Source organism: Selaginella moellendorffii, unplaced genomic scaffold (assembly GCF_000143415.4).
Source record: "Selaginella moellendorffii unplaced genomic scaffold, v1.0 SELMOscaffold_59, whole genome shotgun sequence".
Lineage (NCBI taxonomy): Eukaryota > Viridiplantae > Streptophyta > Lycopodiopsida > Selaginellales > Selaginellaceae > Selaginella > Selaginella moellendorffii.
This window is the reverse complement of record NW_003314320.1, coordinates 376,476-393,847: the sequence shown is the minus strand read 5'-3', so window position 1 is coordinate 393,847 and position 17,372 is coordinate 376,476. Positions and strand designations below refer to the sequence as shown.

The following is a 17,372-nucleotide window of genomic DNA, read 5'->3' as shown; positions in this document are numbered from 1 at the left end:
ACCCTAAAATACAAGTGTAAAAGAGAGACTACAGGGTTTATAGCGCTGCAAAATAGAAATCCCTCTCAATGCATTAAAAACGCAAGACTGGAGAACAAGGAAGCGAACCGTGGACGAAAATTTCTATTTTTTCTCTTGGTTCCAGCCTCGAGCACCTGGAACAAACAGGAACTTTAAGCCTCGAAAGAGAATAGCGAAGAGCAAGAGAGTGAAGAACCTTGATTCTAGTCGTGGTTCCAGCCTCGAGAACCTGGAACAAACAGGGACTTGAGAGACTCGAAAAAAGAATAGCGACGAGCAAGAGAGTGAAGAACCTTGATTCTAGTCGTCGATGACAACGTGAATCCCCTCGTTGTCCGAGACGTCGTCCCTGTCGTGAGCTCCATCCACCATAGCCTCTTCGCCTTTCACTCCCAATCCTCGTCGCATTTCCGAGCAGAGCACGTCGATCTGCCGAATGCACCTGCGCAGGCGGATGCCGGCGGATTTGTTCCCCGCGTAAGTCTGGAAGGCGTCGAGCCTGTTCTCGCTGATCATCGAGCACAACTATGGCAACACAGAGAAAGCCGTGAGCCTCTCAAACCTTTGCAAACGGAGAAACAAACACAACCTCGTTGTAATAGGCTGGGACTTTCAGCCGCTTAGGATCGTTATCCAGTGCCGTTCCCAGGACTTCTTCCGGAGCTGTCCAAAAACGAACGCGTTACAGTTTTTTCTAGTGTCTAAATCGAAGGAACTCACTCAAAGGTGTTGGATAAGGAACAAATGTAGGTTGCGGCTTTTGGTAGGAGGTTTTTGGACCCTCGCCAGGCTCGACGCCGCCGTTGCTGCGATTGGCCGGAATATCTTGGTCATCCTGGAACATCTCAAGTTAGAATCGCAGGGACGACGATAGGGAGGTCGAGACTCTTTTACCAGATGATATTCTGCGTTGAGTACTTTTTCCATAAGTGCGACTCGTTTCTTCAGGAACTCGATAATTCTCCTGTTGAAGAACGCTTCGGCGTCGGTTAAATGATTGTCATTTTCCGGCGCGTGGCCATTAACCACGGTATCCTGAGCTTTTGGACTCGAGAATGAACCAATCGGTGGCAGCTTCAGTTCTTCACGTACAGCTGACTGTAGCCTCGCGTCTTCAACAATTTCAAGCCATTTACCATAGCCATGCCTGCAATGATTTCGTGAGCAAACAAACAATATGATCTCAAGATCAGACAAACTTGATAATAGCGTCCAGTAGATATTTATCGTGTTCCTCAGTCCAGACAGTTGTGCCCTTTAGAGCAGGGAATTTAGCATAGACTGCGTAAGAGAACAGCCTTGCCTTCGGATTCTGCGTATACTGTTTAACCTGCTAAGACTGGTGCTGTCAACCAGATGAAAAAGCCTCACAAATTACCTTGTTTGTAATAAGGTGGAGTACAGCAACTCGAACCAGCACATCTTGAATTCGAAGGCCTTCTTTCGGAACTCCATCTAAGTACATACCGTCATAAACCGTCACTTTTATTTATTCGCTTACCAGCAAAGGTGTCTGAGTCTGTAACATCTTCTGCAATGTGCGTCAAAAAGAGGGTACCATACCTGACAGCAAGCCTATCAGAATCATCGCATAAGGTCTCGTTAGAAATACTCTTTGATCTCGTGAAGCTGTTTTTGCTTAAAATAAGGAACGAAACTGCTCCAGGTGAAGTCTCCAAGCCCAAACCTGAAGCAATAAAACCAATTTAAACGACAAGCAGGCATCTACACGAACCTCATCAAAATCTGTACAAAACGAACTCGGTGCTTTCGGCGGAATCCAAGAACTTTTAACGACTTTCCATCCCCTTCCATCAAGGGCGCGGGATGTACAGAAGACTCCCCTTGTTTTTACGGAAAAGGTTAGAATTGGATACATTAAATTTCAGCATCGTCTCACCTTTCTGTTTCTTTGTCTTTTCCTCCACTGACTGTATGTACTCCGTGTCAAGTTCATCGTTCTCGTCATTCTCTGAACTACTGTAGTCCATTCCCGCCAAGTCATCTTCACCGTGAACAACCTGCATTTGTGAGTCAGATTATAGGTTATTATCAATGCAAGTAAGTGAACCTGTTTCCGACTACGCTTTCCCTTCCCCATTTCTTGTTCTTGGACGTGTTTCTTTTCGAATCTCTCTTTTAAAAGGCTTTCCCAGTACTTCAACCTTTCTGTAGAGCTTAGGTGCTCCGCCTCGTAGTCTGCTTCCGATTCTCTAAATGCCTCTTCTTTCCGACCTTTTCCATGGTTGACGTACTCGAAATTCGCAACCTGTTACGATTTGTTAATTCAAGGTTAGGATCAAGAGATAGACCTTGAAAGCTTTCAACAAGTCGTTGTCGTCCTCATCTGTAGACATCTCATGGCCAGTCTCTACATCAGAGCGATCAAGTAGCCTGTAATATCATTATAGTTAAACACACACGTTACAGAAAATAGGGATCACCTGTCAATTGCAGAATCGTCATAATGGATTTGCCAAGATTTTCCAGAATCATCGTTCTCGTCTCCAAATACACTCTTGGCACCGTACCTAAGAATGTCATCAAGTTCTTCCTAACAAATAGCAAAGAGAATAATCAGATAGATGAGCAATTTCATCGTACCTGGTTTAGGACTTGTGTCTTCATACGGCCCACTACTAAGTGCTCCAATACCATCTTCTTTTTTGTCATTTGCATCATGCGCTCTTCGATGCTACCTCTTGTAACCAGCCTGTATATCATCACCTGCATAAAAGCTAGTAAGTTAACTTATATCGTTTAGTTCAGCGAAGTACGATTTACCATGTTTTTTTGTCCCAAACGATGAGCACGTGCCATTGCTTGTAGGTCTGCATGAGGATTCCAGTCGCTGCGGAGGTAAAAATGCCGTCTTTGCCAGACTGACTTTGAAAAACTTAAGACCATACCTGTCGTAAATGACAACCGTGTCTGCAGTGGCCAGGTTTATTCCCAAGCCCCCAGCTCTGGTTGACAGAAGGAAACAAAATCGATTCGAATTAGGAGCATTGAACCTGTCGATGCGAATCTGCCTTTCGGCCCCTGTTACGTTCCCGTCAATGCGCTCGTAGCTCCAATTCTAAAGGGAAAAATCAAAAGGAAAAAATTTTAGGAAAACACCATATTTATGAAAATTCAGTAAGAAAAAGTACCTTATGAGTTAAATAGTCCTCAAGAATATCAAGCATGTGTTGAAACTGAGAGTAAAGAAGAACCCGGTGCCCGCTTGCTTTTAGCTTCACCATCATTTTATCTAATAGAGAAAGTTTTCCCGAAGACTCTATTCTATGTCTGTCAGAACCAAAAAGGTAATATGAGTCGACTAGTGAGCCTAGAAACTTTTACCTGTTCTCTTCCTCTTCATTCTTGGAATCAGGTTCAATCACCATGTATGGGTGTCCACACAGCTTTCGCAACTCCATAACAACATTGTTCAGAGACACCTGCAGGTAACTGCAGTCAGAATGCAGTGACGCACGACCAGATCATATACCTGAGGCCCTCCTCGCTTACTCAGTGCCTCATAGTTTCGAGTTAGAATTTCTTTATAAAGCTCTTTCTGCACCGAGCTCAGCTCAACGCGTAGCATTAGTTCCTTCTTAGGAGGTAGCTGCTTCAGTACATCTTTCTTGACCCCTTATTTGTTGGATAACAGTTGTAGTACCAGAAAAAAAATACGCAAATTAAAAAAACACTTACTTCGAAGCAAATGTGAGGCCAACATCTTATGCAGCCTGCTCACTTGTTCTTCCTGGTTAATGTCTCTAAACTCTTGCTGAAACTCTTCTAAGCTTGAAAACTGCGTTAACAAAAAAAGAGGTCCATAATAGTGAGGTTGCAGCTCAGACAAAAACGTTACCTTGCTAGCGTCGAGAAAATGCATCAAAGTAAAAAGCTCGTCCAGATTATTCTGCAGCGGCAAATGCTATGGTTGTAAAAATATCAAAAGCAAAATAAAACACCTGCAAAGGTGTGCCAGTTAAAAGAACTCGATGATATGTCGTGTAATTTTGCAGCGTTTGAAATAACTTCGACTCTTTGCTCTTCAAACGGTGGCCTTCATCCACAATCTGCAATGGCATGAGTGAGTAGTAGACAAAACAATAACAATATACTCACCAAGCACTCCCACTTGATTGATTTTAAAATGGCTGCGTCAAAAGTTATCATCTCATACGACGTTAGTAAAACATCGAATTTGATGCGATCTTGCTTCGAATGCTTTCTTTCTGAGTAGTACTTCTTCTTTGTTTTATCCGTCTTCGGATAGAAGAATTCAAACTCTCTGATAACTGACCGTGCCTTGGCATTTCCAGCATATACAACCTGCAAACAAGCACATAAGACCTCACGAGTTTTTGAACATTAACATACAATGTGTATATCCGGTGCCCAAGTGGCAAACTCCCGTTCCCAATTACGCAACGTCGATAGTGGTGCTACAACAAGATGGGGATCCGTGACTTCTTCCTGTTTCAAAGAAGCCAGAAAAGCAATGGTTTGAATCGTTTTCCCTGATAAAAGACGGTTAAGCCCCATTCAAGAATATGTAATGCACATACCAAGGCCCATCTCGTCCGCAAGTATAACATGCTTCTCTTGTTGCCATGCAAAACGCAAGAAGTTCAAGCCTTCTAGCTGGTAGGGATGTAAAACACCGTCTGCCAGAACCACACACGTATGAAACAGATTTCGTTTAGAAGTCGAAAGTAAATACCTGAAAGAAAATCAGGCGTTGTCTCAAACTGAGTGAACGTTTTCTGGTGCCTAGCGGCTGTCCTCTTAGTTTTCCTTGGTCCTCTCTTGGCAATTTTCTCGTAATAGTCAATTTGAGATTGAAACTGTGCAATGTCCTCCTTTACTTCCCAGGTTGCCTCGTCGTACCCGAGTTCTTTCCACTTGACAAGATACTCCTTGGTGTTTTCAGTTTCCCTGAAAGTAATAATTTAGTGTCAACGTGCAAGAAAATCGTCGTAAACATACCTTTCGTCTATGACCCTATCAACAGTGATCCATTCCACCCGAATTGGACCTTGATCCTCGTCTGCAAGTTCTTTCATGGCCTCGCACGTTTTGTGGAAATGGTTCATTTTCATTCGCAATCCAGGATACATCCTTGACGCTCTCTCCATTTCATTCAGCGGTATCCTGTGATACTTTTTAAGAATGAAGAGTGTCTATAAGCAAAAAAGGAAAGACTTACCAAGAGCAGTGAAGGTAAGACCTCGACTTCCACTTGACAAGGTAATGCTTCATCAGCTCTTCTTCTTCTTCTTTCTTTCCTTCCTCGTCTTCCTTCTCCGTAGCTTTCAAGGGCCGCATTTGAGAATCTAAAATCTTTTCAATGTCTGCAAGAGGCTCCTCCTGAAAGAAACAAAAAATTCCAGCATTAGAAACGAAAAGCATTCGCGCACACTAACACAACAAGCAGCGAGAATGCTAGCTCTAGCACTCACGCATTTAGGGCATCTCCAGCTCCCTTTTGGAACAGACTTCATTGGTGGATCCAAGCACTGGAGGTGATACACCGCAGTGCAAGCATCGCAGCACAAAACCTTGCCACCACTTTTGCAAATGGTGCAAAAATCTTCGCTCTACAACACACACCGTGAAATCCAGCAATCCAGGATCGAAAATCCATACCTTGCTCGACACCGCCTCCTCCAGATCGCTGTCCTCGCCGGCCCCATCCAGCTCCATTTCCCTGGAATCCTCATAGTCGTCCTCGTCCGAGGAGTCCTCGAAATACGATGCCTTCCTCTTGGCTCTCACTCTAAGCCCTTCCGCCATTGCTATCACTCCCTGGACGAAAACCTAGAACTAAAAAACAATGGAAGAAATATGAACGCCATACCTTCCAGCTCGATTGGTATCCAGAAGCTGCGATCCTTCGCCAAGGAGAAGCGCCGGATCGAAGAACAGGAGGAGGAGCTCGAGGAGGACAAGGATCGCTCCTTCTTCTCGCTGAGGAAATGCCGTGTGCTAGCCGATGCCAAGCGCCTGCATTCGCTGGTCGCGCTCCACGATCGCTCCCAAGAACCCTACCTCCACAATCTCGTCGTGCAAATGTATGGCCGATGCGGCAGCACGCGCGACGCGATCGCGGCCTTCGAAGATATTCGCGACAAGAATCTCTTCTCCTGGAATATCGTCCTTGGGGCGTGCCTGCGCAGCGGCGATGGATTGGCGGCGCTGGAGCTCTTCTGGAGAATGGATTGCGATGGATCCGTGAGGCCAAACCGGATCACGCTCCTCTGCGTCGTCCGCGCTTGCTCGATCCTGCCCCAGTCCGCTAGAATCCGGCGGATTCTAGAAGCCGTCCACTCCAGATGTGGCAGTGATGTCGCTGTGGTGAATTCCCTGCTCACGATCTATGGCCGCTGGGGAAGATTATCGGATGCCATGGCGATATTTCGGCTCCTGGGCAAGAACCGAGACCAAATCTCCTGGACTGCGATGATCACTGCGTATGCCCAGCACGGGCATCCATCCGACGCGCTGGACCTCTACCGACGGATGGATCCCAGGCTGATCGACAAGACCGCATTGATCAGCGTTCTTGGCGCCTGCTCCAATCTTGGAACCCCAGGGCTCTCCCAGGGCAAGCAAGCGCACGCCCTGATCTCTTCCCGCGCCTACGACCAAATCGGCGACGCTGTGACGAGCAACGCGCTCATCAGCATGTATGCCAAGTGCGGAAGCCTCGCCGACGCCAAGGCCGTCTTCGATCGAATCCCCCGCGCGATTAGAACTGTCGTCTCCTGGAACAGCATAATCCAGGCCTACGCGCTCGCCGGACGCTTCGATCAAGCCCTGGAGCTCTACCGCGCCATGGATCTCGCCAAGAACGACGTAACATTCGCCACTGTGCTTGGCGCTTGCTGCTCGCTAGCCGACGCCCAAGACATCCACGGGCATATTCTCCATAGCCAGCGCCAACGCGAGCCTCTCACCGGTACGGCACTGGTCCAAGCGTACGGCAGGGTGGGCGAGCTACCGCGGGCCGCCGCGGCATTCCGCGACATCCGCACAAAAACTACGGTCACTTGGAACACGCTGCTGGCGGCATATTCCAACCGTGGTCACGTAACCGTGGTAGCCACTCTCTTTAGAGAGATGAGCTTGGAAGGCATACAAGCCAATGCAGTGACTTTCGTGAGCCTTCTCCAGAGCTCAAACCAGAGCTTAGACGCGAGCTTTTTCTACTTCCTGGAGATGAGAAGAGAGTATGGGATTTCTCCAAGCGCCGAGCACTATGGTTGCATTGTAGACAGCCTTGGACGAGCTGGAGAGCTCGATCGAGCTCAAGACTTGATAGAAGCTATGCCGTTTCACGAGGACGCTGTGGCTTGGATGAGCCTTCTCTGTGCGTGTGCCATTCACGGAGAGTTTACACGGGCTCTGGAGGCTGCTGAAAGAGTTGTTTCGCTGGAAGGAAACGACAGTGCTCCCTACACACTACTCTCAAATATGTTCGTATACTTGCCTTGAGTTTTTGCGAATCCCGCAGGTTGTGAAGATCGTGGAGATCATGAGCACGGGAACGGACCACACGAAGCCGGGAGAAGCCCATCCCCATTTCCAGTCGAAAGCAACCGCGACCCAGTAGCATTGCTGCAAGAACAAAAGAAGAAAATTTTTCGGAAAAGCTAGCTTCGCAAGAACAAGAACAAAGGCTTACCCGCCAATGAAGCCAGCCGATGAGTAAACAGACTGCAAGAAGCGCTTTCCTCCTCCATCTCGAGCACACCACGCAGCGCTTCTTCTCGACTTTGGCCTCGTTTTCCAGAAGCTGAAGCAGGCCAGAGTCGGACTTTTCGTTCAGCTTCTTCCGTGACATCTTACTTCCTTCGCTCTTGCTCGTTTTTCCACAATGCTTTGCTTGATGGGCTTCGCAGGCTGCTCTCTCGGCTGACAAACCGGCGATCACCACGCTTAGTGGCAAGACGACCATGTAAAGAAACGGCAAAACGATGACCAAGACGTCCGGGGAAGCTAAGCCAGACTTTCCAAGTTCCTGAATGTGCCAACCTGTGCGGCTTAGATATCCTGCTGCATGGCCATCTCCAAATGGATACCCCCAAAACCATGGAAGAAAAACTAGCCAAGTAACTAACGCGAGTTGTCCCCACCATAGTCCGTCATTCCGAGACCCTTCCATGAAAATCCATCCAACACTCTTCAGCGCATACTCCAAATACGAACCTCCGCTCTTCGTGTTCCAGGCCAGCACCGAAGAAACGAAGCTCTTATACGCCTTCTTCTGCTTGAGACGAACGTACGCAAGCCTTGGCAGTAAAAGTACTGCGGCCAGCAGTCCAATGCTAAGCCAAAAAAGAAGCAGATAAGCATCGGCCCACTGTACTCCCATCACGAGAAACTCCGAGAATCCCCACTTAAGTTCTGCGACTTTGCCGTCTACCGAAAACGGCCTAAGCTCGCTCGCAGTCTTCCTGCCTGAAGAATCAGTCACCAAAACTTCTAGCCAGTACCGCAGGGCCGACGGATCCGAGTACCTGTTTCTCCTCCATCTTGTCTCATAGAAAACTGCTTTGTTGTTAGGACCCCAAGTGAGTTGCATATCAAGTTCGTCGACCAGACGGAGAGAGCCCGACTTGCTGTCGTATACTTTTGCCACCGCAGATGTTATCGGCACCTCGGAGAACACAAGTGCTCGAATGCGATCACCGTGGTCTTCATCATCTCCAGTGTAAGCTGGATGCCTCTTCATAAACCGCGAATCCAAAGGATATGTCGGTAAGACTATCGTCGTGAAGTTCATCGTCCCGTCCAACCTGATATCCACGAACGAAGTGTGGCCGTGATCAAGTGAAAGCACTCGCACGGTCCTGCTGCCTCTCCAGTCCCCGATTTCCCACTCCCAAAACTCGTTCTTTCTGCTAAAGGTGCCACTGCCCGGGTACGAGTGAAGCCGATATAGCTGCTTTCCGAACTTGGTGTGGAGGTGGCCACACAAGTATGCCGAGATGCCATGCCTCGCGAGAATCTCTTCGGGTCGTCTCCCTGATTCTGAAGAGGCCGTGAAAGACATTGGAAAGTGTCCAAACGCTACCTTGGCGGAAGAACTGGGTGCATGCTTCTTTTCAAAGCCTTCGAGCAGGGACACCATTTTCCCAAGCATGGAGTCTGTCGGATGGCCAAACAGATTTGTTGGCCCGCGAAGCCCGATGGCCATGGTATCATCAAAGCCAAGAAACAAGTACTTCCAGCCACCAGGAACCTGTCAGAGAAAAAATTGTTTTCAGCTGTAAGTTACACAAGCTCGAGGAATGATCCAAGTTAACGCACCGTGACAGTTGCCGCTTGAACAGGATCTACACGATTCATATCTGCACTGATACTGTACCGAGAAAAGAAGTCCAGTTCGCGATTGGGAACACCAAACCTGTCATGGTTGCCACGAAGATCGAAGAACACACTTTGTGGCAATCGGCTCTCTTTCGATACGTGCTTCATGGTTTTCTGGTACTGCATCCACTCGGCTTCATCTTGCCTTGTCACAGAGAGGTCTCTGTTCTTGGCATCTATAACGAAAATGCAAGGGAATGTTAAGAAAAAAATCGTGGGAGAGCGCAAAATTACCAGTGAGATCGCCGGTGACGAGCACCAGAGCAGGCCGGACGAGCGCCAGAAGCCGCGAGGCCAGAATCTCGAGATCTTCCGCTCGATTTGGATGAAAAACACTCACATGGAGATCGGAGATCTGAACGGCCCATGCGACAGCGTCTGGCGCATCTGAGAAATCTATCTTTGTCTCCTCGCACCTGATCCTGGCGAAGAGCGCGAGCGCGATCAAAGCTACTGGTAAGCGCCAGATAGGCGCCATAACCTAGACGAAATGAAAAATATTTTAGGGTTCTTGAGGGAATTACTTCATCCGTTTCCTACCAGGATAATAGAATTCTTCAGTCAGCCGGGAAATATTCTTAAACCATTAAATAAATTGACTTTCTATTTTTCATAATAATTAATAAATAATATAGAAATGATAATTATTACTAACTGTCGTTAATAAATAGTATTTTCACATTTTTGGTTTGCTTAAGAAAGCTTGTAAAGATATACCTAGAATATGCTTTGATATTCTGGGATATTTTACCATCTAATTGTTTTATTAATTTAGATTAATCTTGTATTTATAATTTATAAACAGTATATTGTAGTGTTTATGAATTTTAAACATTCATTAAGAGTTGTTATTAATTATTGACTAGTTTAAATTCCATAAGTTTCCAGAAGTGCACTTGCCATTGCTCGAAGCAAATGACCAAAGTTGACACATTGTCTAAGGATATCATCCTGAACGGTGAAGGCGGGGATTAAATACACGTGGATATGTAAACTATATAATCCCTCACAAGCTCCATAATGCTTAAACTCAGTCCTTGAAAATTTTTAAGCCAAGAAAACATCGTTGCATTGTTTTAGCGTTTTTGTAAATATACTCCACGCCAGATCGTAACAAGAAGTCTACTCTCAAGGCAAAGAAACACGTGGAGCAGTGATCTTAACAGAATAGTCCAAGTCTAAGATTTTCTTTGTTGTCAAAGTCAAAAAGTTATTCAACCTGGGTGCCTATAAAATGTTTCTCGGCTCTTCTGGTCGATTGGGTTGCTTCGTGGTTTCGTCTCAGCACGTCTCGGCAAGCGGCCACCCCGACTCAACTGCTGATTCTCGCGCTCGGGCTCTTCCTCTCCTCTCGCGCTTGCTCTCTCCCTCTCGCGCTGGCGCTATCGTTCTCCCTCTCGCGCTTGCTCTCTCCCTCTCCCTCTCCCTCTCCCTCTCGCGCTCGCGCTATCCCTCTCCCTCTCGCTCTTGCTCTCTCCCTCTCCCTCTCTCGCGCTCGTGTTCCCTCTCCCTCTCGCTCTTGCTCTCTCCCTCTCCCTCTCTCGCGCTCGTGTTCCCTCTCCCTCTGGGCTCCCTCTCCTCTCACGCTTGCTCTCTCCCTGTCCCTCGCGCTCGTGCACTCTCCTTCTCATTCTCGCGCTCGTGCTCTCCCGCCCCGCCCCTCTCTCTCACACACATTTCACATTTCTCTTGGTCTGTTTTGTTTCCAGGATGACGGGAAAAGAAGAGCTGAATGCTGCGGTGCGTGACGTTATCGAGCTCAAGGAGAAGCTCCATGACCTCCTGCTTGCCACGGAAATTGCCATCGGGGACACCATGAATTCCTTCGACCGCAAGGAATTCAAGAAGGAGATAAATCGCATCCTACAGGAAAACCCCTACTCGCGATCGATTGCCCGGAAGGGGAGAGATGCCAAGGCCAAGGCAAAGAAGCTCGAGAAGCTCGGGGAGGCCTTTGAACGGGCCGTGATGACTGCAGGGGCGGCTGTGAATGAACTAGATGTTTAGGTTGGTTGTTGTGAATCGCAGATCTCGATCGAATTCCTGGAAAGAACAAAGCAGATAATTTTAAGAATATTCGCTACAATAAAAAAGCAGACCGAATATGGCTCTTTTGTTTTCTCTCGTTAGCTAGGAACGATGCCAGCACACGCGGGATTACCAGACGCTCTTTGGTTCTATATCTTGTCCAAGCTACTGGACGTTGAATCGCTAGTTCGAGCGTGCCTTGTTTGCAAGGAATGGAATACGTTTATTCGTGGAGATGGCAGCCAGATCAAGCAGAGGTGTAATTCTCCACTCTTGTTCCTTCATGTGGAATGGAGAAGGCTAGCGTGTTTCAACCCTAAAAGTGGCAAGATTTACAATCCTAACACTTTTTTTTTACCACCTGAACTGTCATTTTCGCCATCAAGCATTCCAGTGGCGAGCTCAAATGGTTGGGTGCTGTGGAGCTACATAGAAGAAGATATGGTCTCTTTGGTGATAAACAATCCCTTGGTACCATCCAGCTCAGTGAAGCTACCACACTGCCGAGGAATAGACAGATTTTGGATTGAACCTGAGAACTTCGCCATGCTCGCGGCAAAAGACGGCAGCAGCTTTTGCTTATCTTTTGTCAACGTTGATAAGATTTATGCGTATGCTTCTGTGGTTGGCCAGAACCAGTGGAAGAAGGTTAATAAGAATCTAAGATGGAGGAGACATAGGATTGCATGGACTGATTTTGAGCACTGCCACATCTTAGGGCAAAACGGTCATTGGGTTTACAAGCCACAAACTGGTGAATGTGTGCTTGTGGGGAAAGTTGAAAGTTTGGAGGTCTATGCGAATGGTTTTGGATTAGTCTCATTGAGAGGAGAGCTCATCACTACGAGATCTGTCAGGAAGTCCATGCGTTTATCACTGGTAAAAAGTGTTGACGGTTTTGTAAAAGAGGAGGTAAAATGGAATTCTGGGGCCGTAGTTATCCATGACGGAAAGAAAGTGTTTGTGTGCTTGGATGATGAATTCTACTTTCTTCCATGGACAAAAGCACAAATGGTGCTTGATTTGAAGACTCAAGTGTGGAGGGTGGAAAAGCTTGTGATGCCAATTAAACTTAAATGGTGCCCACTAATGACCGAAACCGATGAAGCTCGGCCATGGCCAGAAAATTGGCCTACGTCACACACATTAGCATTTGTTCCTAATCCAAAACTTACTTAAATTTGATAAAGTTCTCATTTTCGTCTAGGTTTTTGCCAGCGAAGAGACGAAGATCGATTTGTCGCATGGGCCGTTCAATCGTCACTGTGGTGATTTTGCTCATGAGCTACTCTCTTGGACCTCCTCACGATGGAGTTGCCTTTGTACATTTCGAGTAGCTGGGCAGGACGAGAGCTGGCTCAAGAAATCTATAGATCATAAAAAGACATGAGAAGTGAAAAAAAAAAGAAACCAAACCTGGCAAAACGGATCTACATGGCTACTAGCCAGAGTGATATAGCTATTTTCATCTGAGCTGGGAACTTCCACACTTGCGGGGTGACCAGCAAAGCTGCTGTGTTAGTGGAAAACCATGGAAGAACTTACCGAAAGAGAGCCGATTGCCACAAAGTGTGTTCTTCGATCTTCCTTTCTCAAGAGATTGGAGCTCCTAACCTGTACCTGCCAATGGATCTTAAGTTAAACGACAATCACCACAGTGGAGTAACCGGCGCTTACAAGAGCTTGGACAAGCTTGGCACTCGTTGTCACTTCTCCCTGCGGAAAACTCGACTTAACATTGCTTGATTCAAACATCCAAGCCTTCATAGCTGGGCTGTGTTCCAAAAGATAAGTTTTAATTTATTTATGTTTATCTTCACTTGTAGAGAGGGGATTCGTTAGGCGCGAATCCTTATATCGTTTGAGAATATTCTCTACAATTAAAAGGTTATAAACATGTTAGAAATCCTTTTCTGTACTCTGATGTCAGCAGACGGCGGATTACCAGACGCTCTTTGGTCCTATATCTTGTCCAAGCTACTGGATGTTGAAACGCTAGTTCGAGCGAGCCTTGTCTGCAAGGAATGGAATACATTTATTCGTGGAGATGGCAGCCACATCAAGCAGAGGTGTAATTCCCCGCTCTTGTTCCTTAAAGTGGAGCTAAGAAGGCTGGCGTGCTTCAACCCTAAAAGTGGCAAGCTCTACAATCCCAACACTTTCTTTTTACCACCGGAAGTGTCAGTTTCGCCATCAAGCATTCCAGTGGCGAGCTCAAATGGTTGGGTGTTGTGGAGGTACTACACAGAAGGAAAGACGGTCTCTTTGGTGCTAAACAATCCCTTGGTACCATCCAGCTCAGTGACGCTACCACACTGCCCAGAAGTAAAGCATGATTGGATTGAACCTGAGAACTTCGCCATGCTTGCCGCGAAAGACGGCAGCAGCTTTTGCATATCGTTTGTCGACTTTGACATCTTTTATGCGTATTCTTATGCTGCTGGTGGTGAGAACGAGTGGATAGAAGTTAATGGTCCAAACTGGAGGAGAAATAGGATTGCATGGACTGATTTTGAGCACTGCCACATCTTAGGGGAAAGCGGTCACTGGGTTTACAAGCCTCAAGCTCGTGAATGTGAGCTTGTGGGGACTTTGGAAAGTTTGGACAATTACAAGTATGGTATGTTTGGTTTAGTATTGCTGAGAGGAGAGCTCATGACTGCGAGACCTGTCAAGAATTCTATGCGTTTATCACTGGTAAAAAGTGTTGACGGTTTTGTAAAAGAGGAGGTAAAATGGGATTCTGGGACGGTAGTCATCCAGGACAGGACAAAGAAAGTGTTTGTGTGCTTGGATGATGAGTTCCACTTTATTCCATGGACAAAAGATTTAGTTCTTGATATGAAGACTCAAGTCTGGAGGGTTGAAGAGCTTGTGACGCCAATTAAATATAAATGGTGCCCGCTAATGATGGAAACGGATGAAGCTCGGCCATGGCCGGAATATTGGCATACGTCACACACATTAGCATTTGTTCCTAATCCAAAACTTAATTGAAATGAAGTGGCAATAATTTTCTCAAGAACCCTAAAATATTTTTCAGGTTATCTGGCGCTTAAGAAATCGATCTTTGTCTCCTCGCACCTGATCCTGGCGAAGAGCGCGAGCGCGACTGGGCCTTTCAGATCTCCGATCTCGATGTGAGTGTTTTTCATCCAAATCGAGCGGAAGTGTGGCCTCGCGGCTTTTGGCGCTCGTCCGGCCTGCTCTGGTGCTCGTCACCGGCGATCTCACTGGTAATTTTGGTCTCTCCCACGAACTTTTTCTAAAAAATCCCTTGCATTTCGTTCTAGCTGCCAAGAACAGAGACCTCTCTGTGACAAGGCAAGACGAACAAAACTATGAAGCACGTCTCAAAAGAAAGCCGATTGCCACAAAGTGTGTTCTTCGATCTTCGTGGCAACCATGACAGGTTTGGTGTTCCCAATCGCGAACTGGACTTCTTTTCTCGGTACAGCATCAGCGCAGATATGAATCGTGTCGGTCGATCCTGTTCAAGCGGGAACTGTCACGGTGCATTAACTTGGATCATTGCTTGTGAAACTTACAGTGGAAAACTATTTCTTCTCTGATAGGTTCTTGGTGGCTGGAAGTACTTGTTTCTTGGTTTTGATGATACCATGGCCATCGGGCTTCGCGTGGCCAACAAATCTGTTTGGCGACAGACTCCCTGAAAATGGAGTCCCTGCTCGAAGGCTTTGAAATGAAGCAGTCACGCAGTTCTTCCGCCAAGGTAGCGTTTCGACACTTTCCAATGTCTCTCACGGCCTCTTCAGAATCAGGGAGACGAGGCATGGCATCTCGGCATACTTATCCACACTAAGTTTGGAAAGCAGCTGTATGGGCTTCGGGCGGAGCTCTAGCAGAAAGAACGAGTTTTGGGAGTGGGAAATCGGGGACTGGAGAGCTTTCACTTGATCGTATTCGAGCTGTGTTCTCCAAAGGTGCCGATTACTGCTGTGGCAAAAGTATAAGCTGGTGTGGCGGCGGCTAAAGTCAGTTCCAGTTCCAGGTGATGTTGAATGTCTGTCTCTTTTTCTATAGTTTATTCATCTTTTCGTGGCATTTCTGAACAGCATCTGGACATCGGTGGTGTACGAAGAGTCTCGGGATTATGCGGGACACAGGTGAGCTCTAAGTCGACGTCGGAAATTTCTGTCTTCTTTGATGTGTCGTGCGAAGAATTGGCAGAAACAGATCACCGACGTTGTGCAGTATATTGAAGAGAGGCTTGACGAGGTCTGGAAGAGGTAAGAGCTCCTTGAAATAAATAAGTAAAAACTTATCCTTTGGAACACAGATTCAAGCCCAGGAATGTGCTGAAAAACAGTAAAATGAGGCTACCAGTTCGAATCAAGTAATGTTTAGCCGAGTTTAACTAGTAGCGAGGTGTTCTTGTAAGCGCCGTTTACTCCATTGTGGTGATTGTCGTCTAACTTGACAAGCTCCATTGGCAGGCACAGGGTAGGAGCTTCAATTCATCAAGAAAACGAGTTTGAACGCTTTCTTGCGCTTCTGAGCAACCGGCAGGTTATGTCTTCTTCTTCTGCTACTTATCGACCATACACAGGCGGGTCTAGCTACGGAGTTTGGAAGCGCAAGAGAACAAGACCAATGGCTTCAGATGGACGTTTCAACGTGACTTCTGCACAGGTAAACAACACTTTTTTTTCTTTCTTACTTCGTTTACTCCCGCTTTAGATCGAAGAACCGGAGGAGGCAATCGATCTGGTGAGGTGGCGAGGAATTAACGAGACGAGCCCCAGAAAGTAAGCAGTCTCTAGAGCTGGTCCTAGTGCGTCTAACCACGTAATTCTTTCTGCCAGGAAACTTTGAAGACAGAGGGCACCCTTAGCAAGCAAGTCAAGTTCGACAGTGTCAAGGCAATTACATAGCTGCTTTTGTTTTGCAGGATATTCGGCTCTGTCAGACGTTCCGGAATGGTTTACGATTGTTTGATCTCTACGTACAATTTGCGTTTCCGGTGTTTGGCAGGACTATAATGTGGTGCTTGGCCGAGATCTAGATTGCATCATTCTTTTGAAGGTAAGCTCTTTTTTTTAAAGTTGCGAGACAAATTTCTACCATCACAAAATTCCAGGTGGTATGATCGCTATAGTTTTTAAGCCCAAGTACGTGACAATCGGAAGAGGAGAGTGAGCGGCATAGGTAAGAGTTTGGTAGTTTGGTGTTTCCTCGGTTCGATTTTTTCCTTTGTGTCACTTGAAGTTTGCACGAGCTTGGCGGCAAGGAGAGGCCGTGAAGATGAATGCACTGGAGAAAGGCATGGCTGTTCAAGGATTGGATGCGAGCCGTGAAGATGAATGTATTGGAGACAAGAGGACGCCCATGGCCGAGAACAAATTGCGTAGAATAGAACTTTGACAATGCGGCACCGACGGCACACAAGATTCAACTAGAAATCTACAACAAGCTCACGCAGAGCCTTTTCGGCATCCAGAACAGCACGCTCGAACTTTTCTCCGATCTTCTCCAGTTTTGTTGCTTTGCGCTTCCCGATTTCCCCCATAGCACGAAGCCCCGGTTGCGTGTGAGTGCTCTTCTTCTACTCCCTCATCTCTCATCTCTTCCGTCTCTCTCCCTCTCGTTTCTCTTTCTTTTCCAGGATGGCGGCAGAGGCGATGCGCAATGTTCTGGCGATCAAAGGAGAGCTCCAGCGAATCGCCCGTGTGACTGAAGACGCCATCGGGGACACGCTCACTGGCTTCCGCCTAGACGAATTACGTTAGAGAGCCGCGCAGACAAGAGCCGAGACGTTAGCGAGCCGCTGAAGAGCCGAGACGCCCCAGCTGGCCATTTTATAGAGCAGGATATTGACTTTTGACTGAGGACTGCTTGGACTTTGACGTGATCCCGTAAAGATTTCAGTGACTTTGACTTTGATACGGGCAAAGAAGAACTTAATACAGGGCATTTTTTTTTGTTACTGACAG

General features: G+C 46.9%; 3 protein-coding genes and 1 long non-coding RNA gene across 6 annotated transcripts; 2 read left to right on the top strand and 2 right to left on the bottom strand.

Moving 5' to 3' along the window:
* Positions 1–40: 40 nt before the first annotated feature.
* Positions 41–6,074, bottom strand: LOC9643812 (CHD3-type chromatin-remodeling factor PICKLE). Its single transcript, XM_024688779.1, has 33 exons — positions 5,876–6,074; positions 5,665–5,823; positions 5,478–5,615; positions 5,225–5,385; positions 5,005–5,169; positions 4,739–4,953; positions 4,584–4,682; positions 4,396–4,535; positions 4,141–4,347; positions 3,984–4,091; positions 3,881–3,931; positions 3,721–3,820; positions 3,515–3,657; positions 3,367–3,464; positions 3,174–3,312; positions 2,931–3,100; positions 2,806–2,872; positions 2,626–2,748; positions 2,466–2,575; positions 2,334–2,415; positions 2,093–2,290; positions 1,922–2,042; positions 1,757–1,865; positions 1,634–1,708; positions 1,523–1,584; positions 1,400–1,476; positions 1,221–1,351; positions 916–1,168; positions 742–856; positions 611–684; positions 315–546; positions 218–250; positions 41–155 (listed from the first exon to the last, which is right to left on the bottom strand). Exons 2-31 carry the CDS (start codon positions 5,809–5,811, stop codon positions 322–324), a joined length of 3,903 nt encoding a protein of 1,300 aa, XP_024544547.1. The 5' UTR covers positions 5,812–5,823; positions 5,876–6,074; the 3' UTR covers positions 41–155; positions 218–250; positions 315–321.
* LOC112351247 (pentatricopeptide repeat-containing protein At1g15510, chloroplastic-like) lies at positions 5,863–7,336 on the top strand. Its single transcript, XM_024688745.1, has 2 exons — positions 5,863–7,176; positions 7,292–7,336. Exons 1-2 carry the CDS (start codon positions 5,863–5,865, stop codon positions 7,334–7,336), a joined length of 1,359 nt encoding a protein of 452 aa, XP_024544513.1.
* LOC9643993 (putative metallophosphoesterase At3g03305) lies at positions 7,238–9,881 on the bottom strand. The gene is made up of 4 exons (XM_024688781.1): positions 9,625–9,881; positions 9,331–9,566; positions 7,703–9,262; positions 7,238–7,635 (listed from the first exon to the last, which is right to left on the bottom strand). Exons 1-4 carry the CDS (start codon positions 9,866–9,868, stop codon positions 7,486–7,488), a joined length of 2,190 nt encoding a protein of 729 aa, XP_024544549.1. The 5' UTR covers positions 9,869–9,881; the 3' UTR covers positions 7,238–7,485.
* A 4,601-nt stretch (positions 9,882–14,482) lies between these two features.
* LOC9643811 lies at positions 14,483–17,330 on the top strand. 3 transcript variants are annotated; one of them, XR_002994057.1, is made up of 12 exons: positions 14,483–14,654; positions 14,712–14,869; positions 14,994–15,151; positions 15,195–15,430; positions 15,495–15,668; positions 15,719–15,815; positions 15,876–16,071; positions 16,120–16,187; positions 16,245–16,464; positions 16,520–16,587; positions 16,648–16,969; positions 17,045–17,330. It is a non-coding gene; the product is annotated as an uncharacterized LOC9643811 (long non-coding RNA). The 3 variants fall into 3 exon arrangements; XR_002994055.1 differs by having other exon boundaries at positions 14,712–14,931; XR_002994056.1 differs by lacking the exon at positions 17,045–17,330 and having other exon boundaries at positions 14,712–14,931; positions 16,648–17,005.
* Positions 17,331–17,372: the final 42 nt, after the last annotated feature.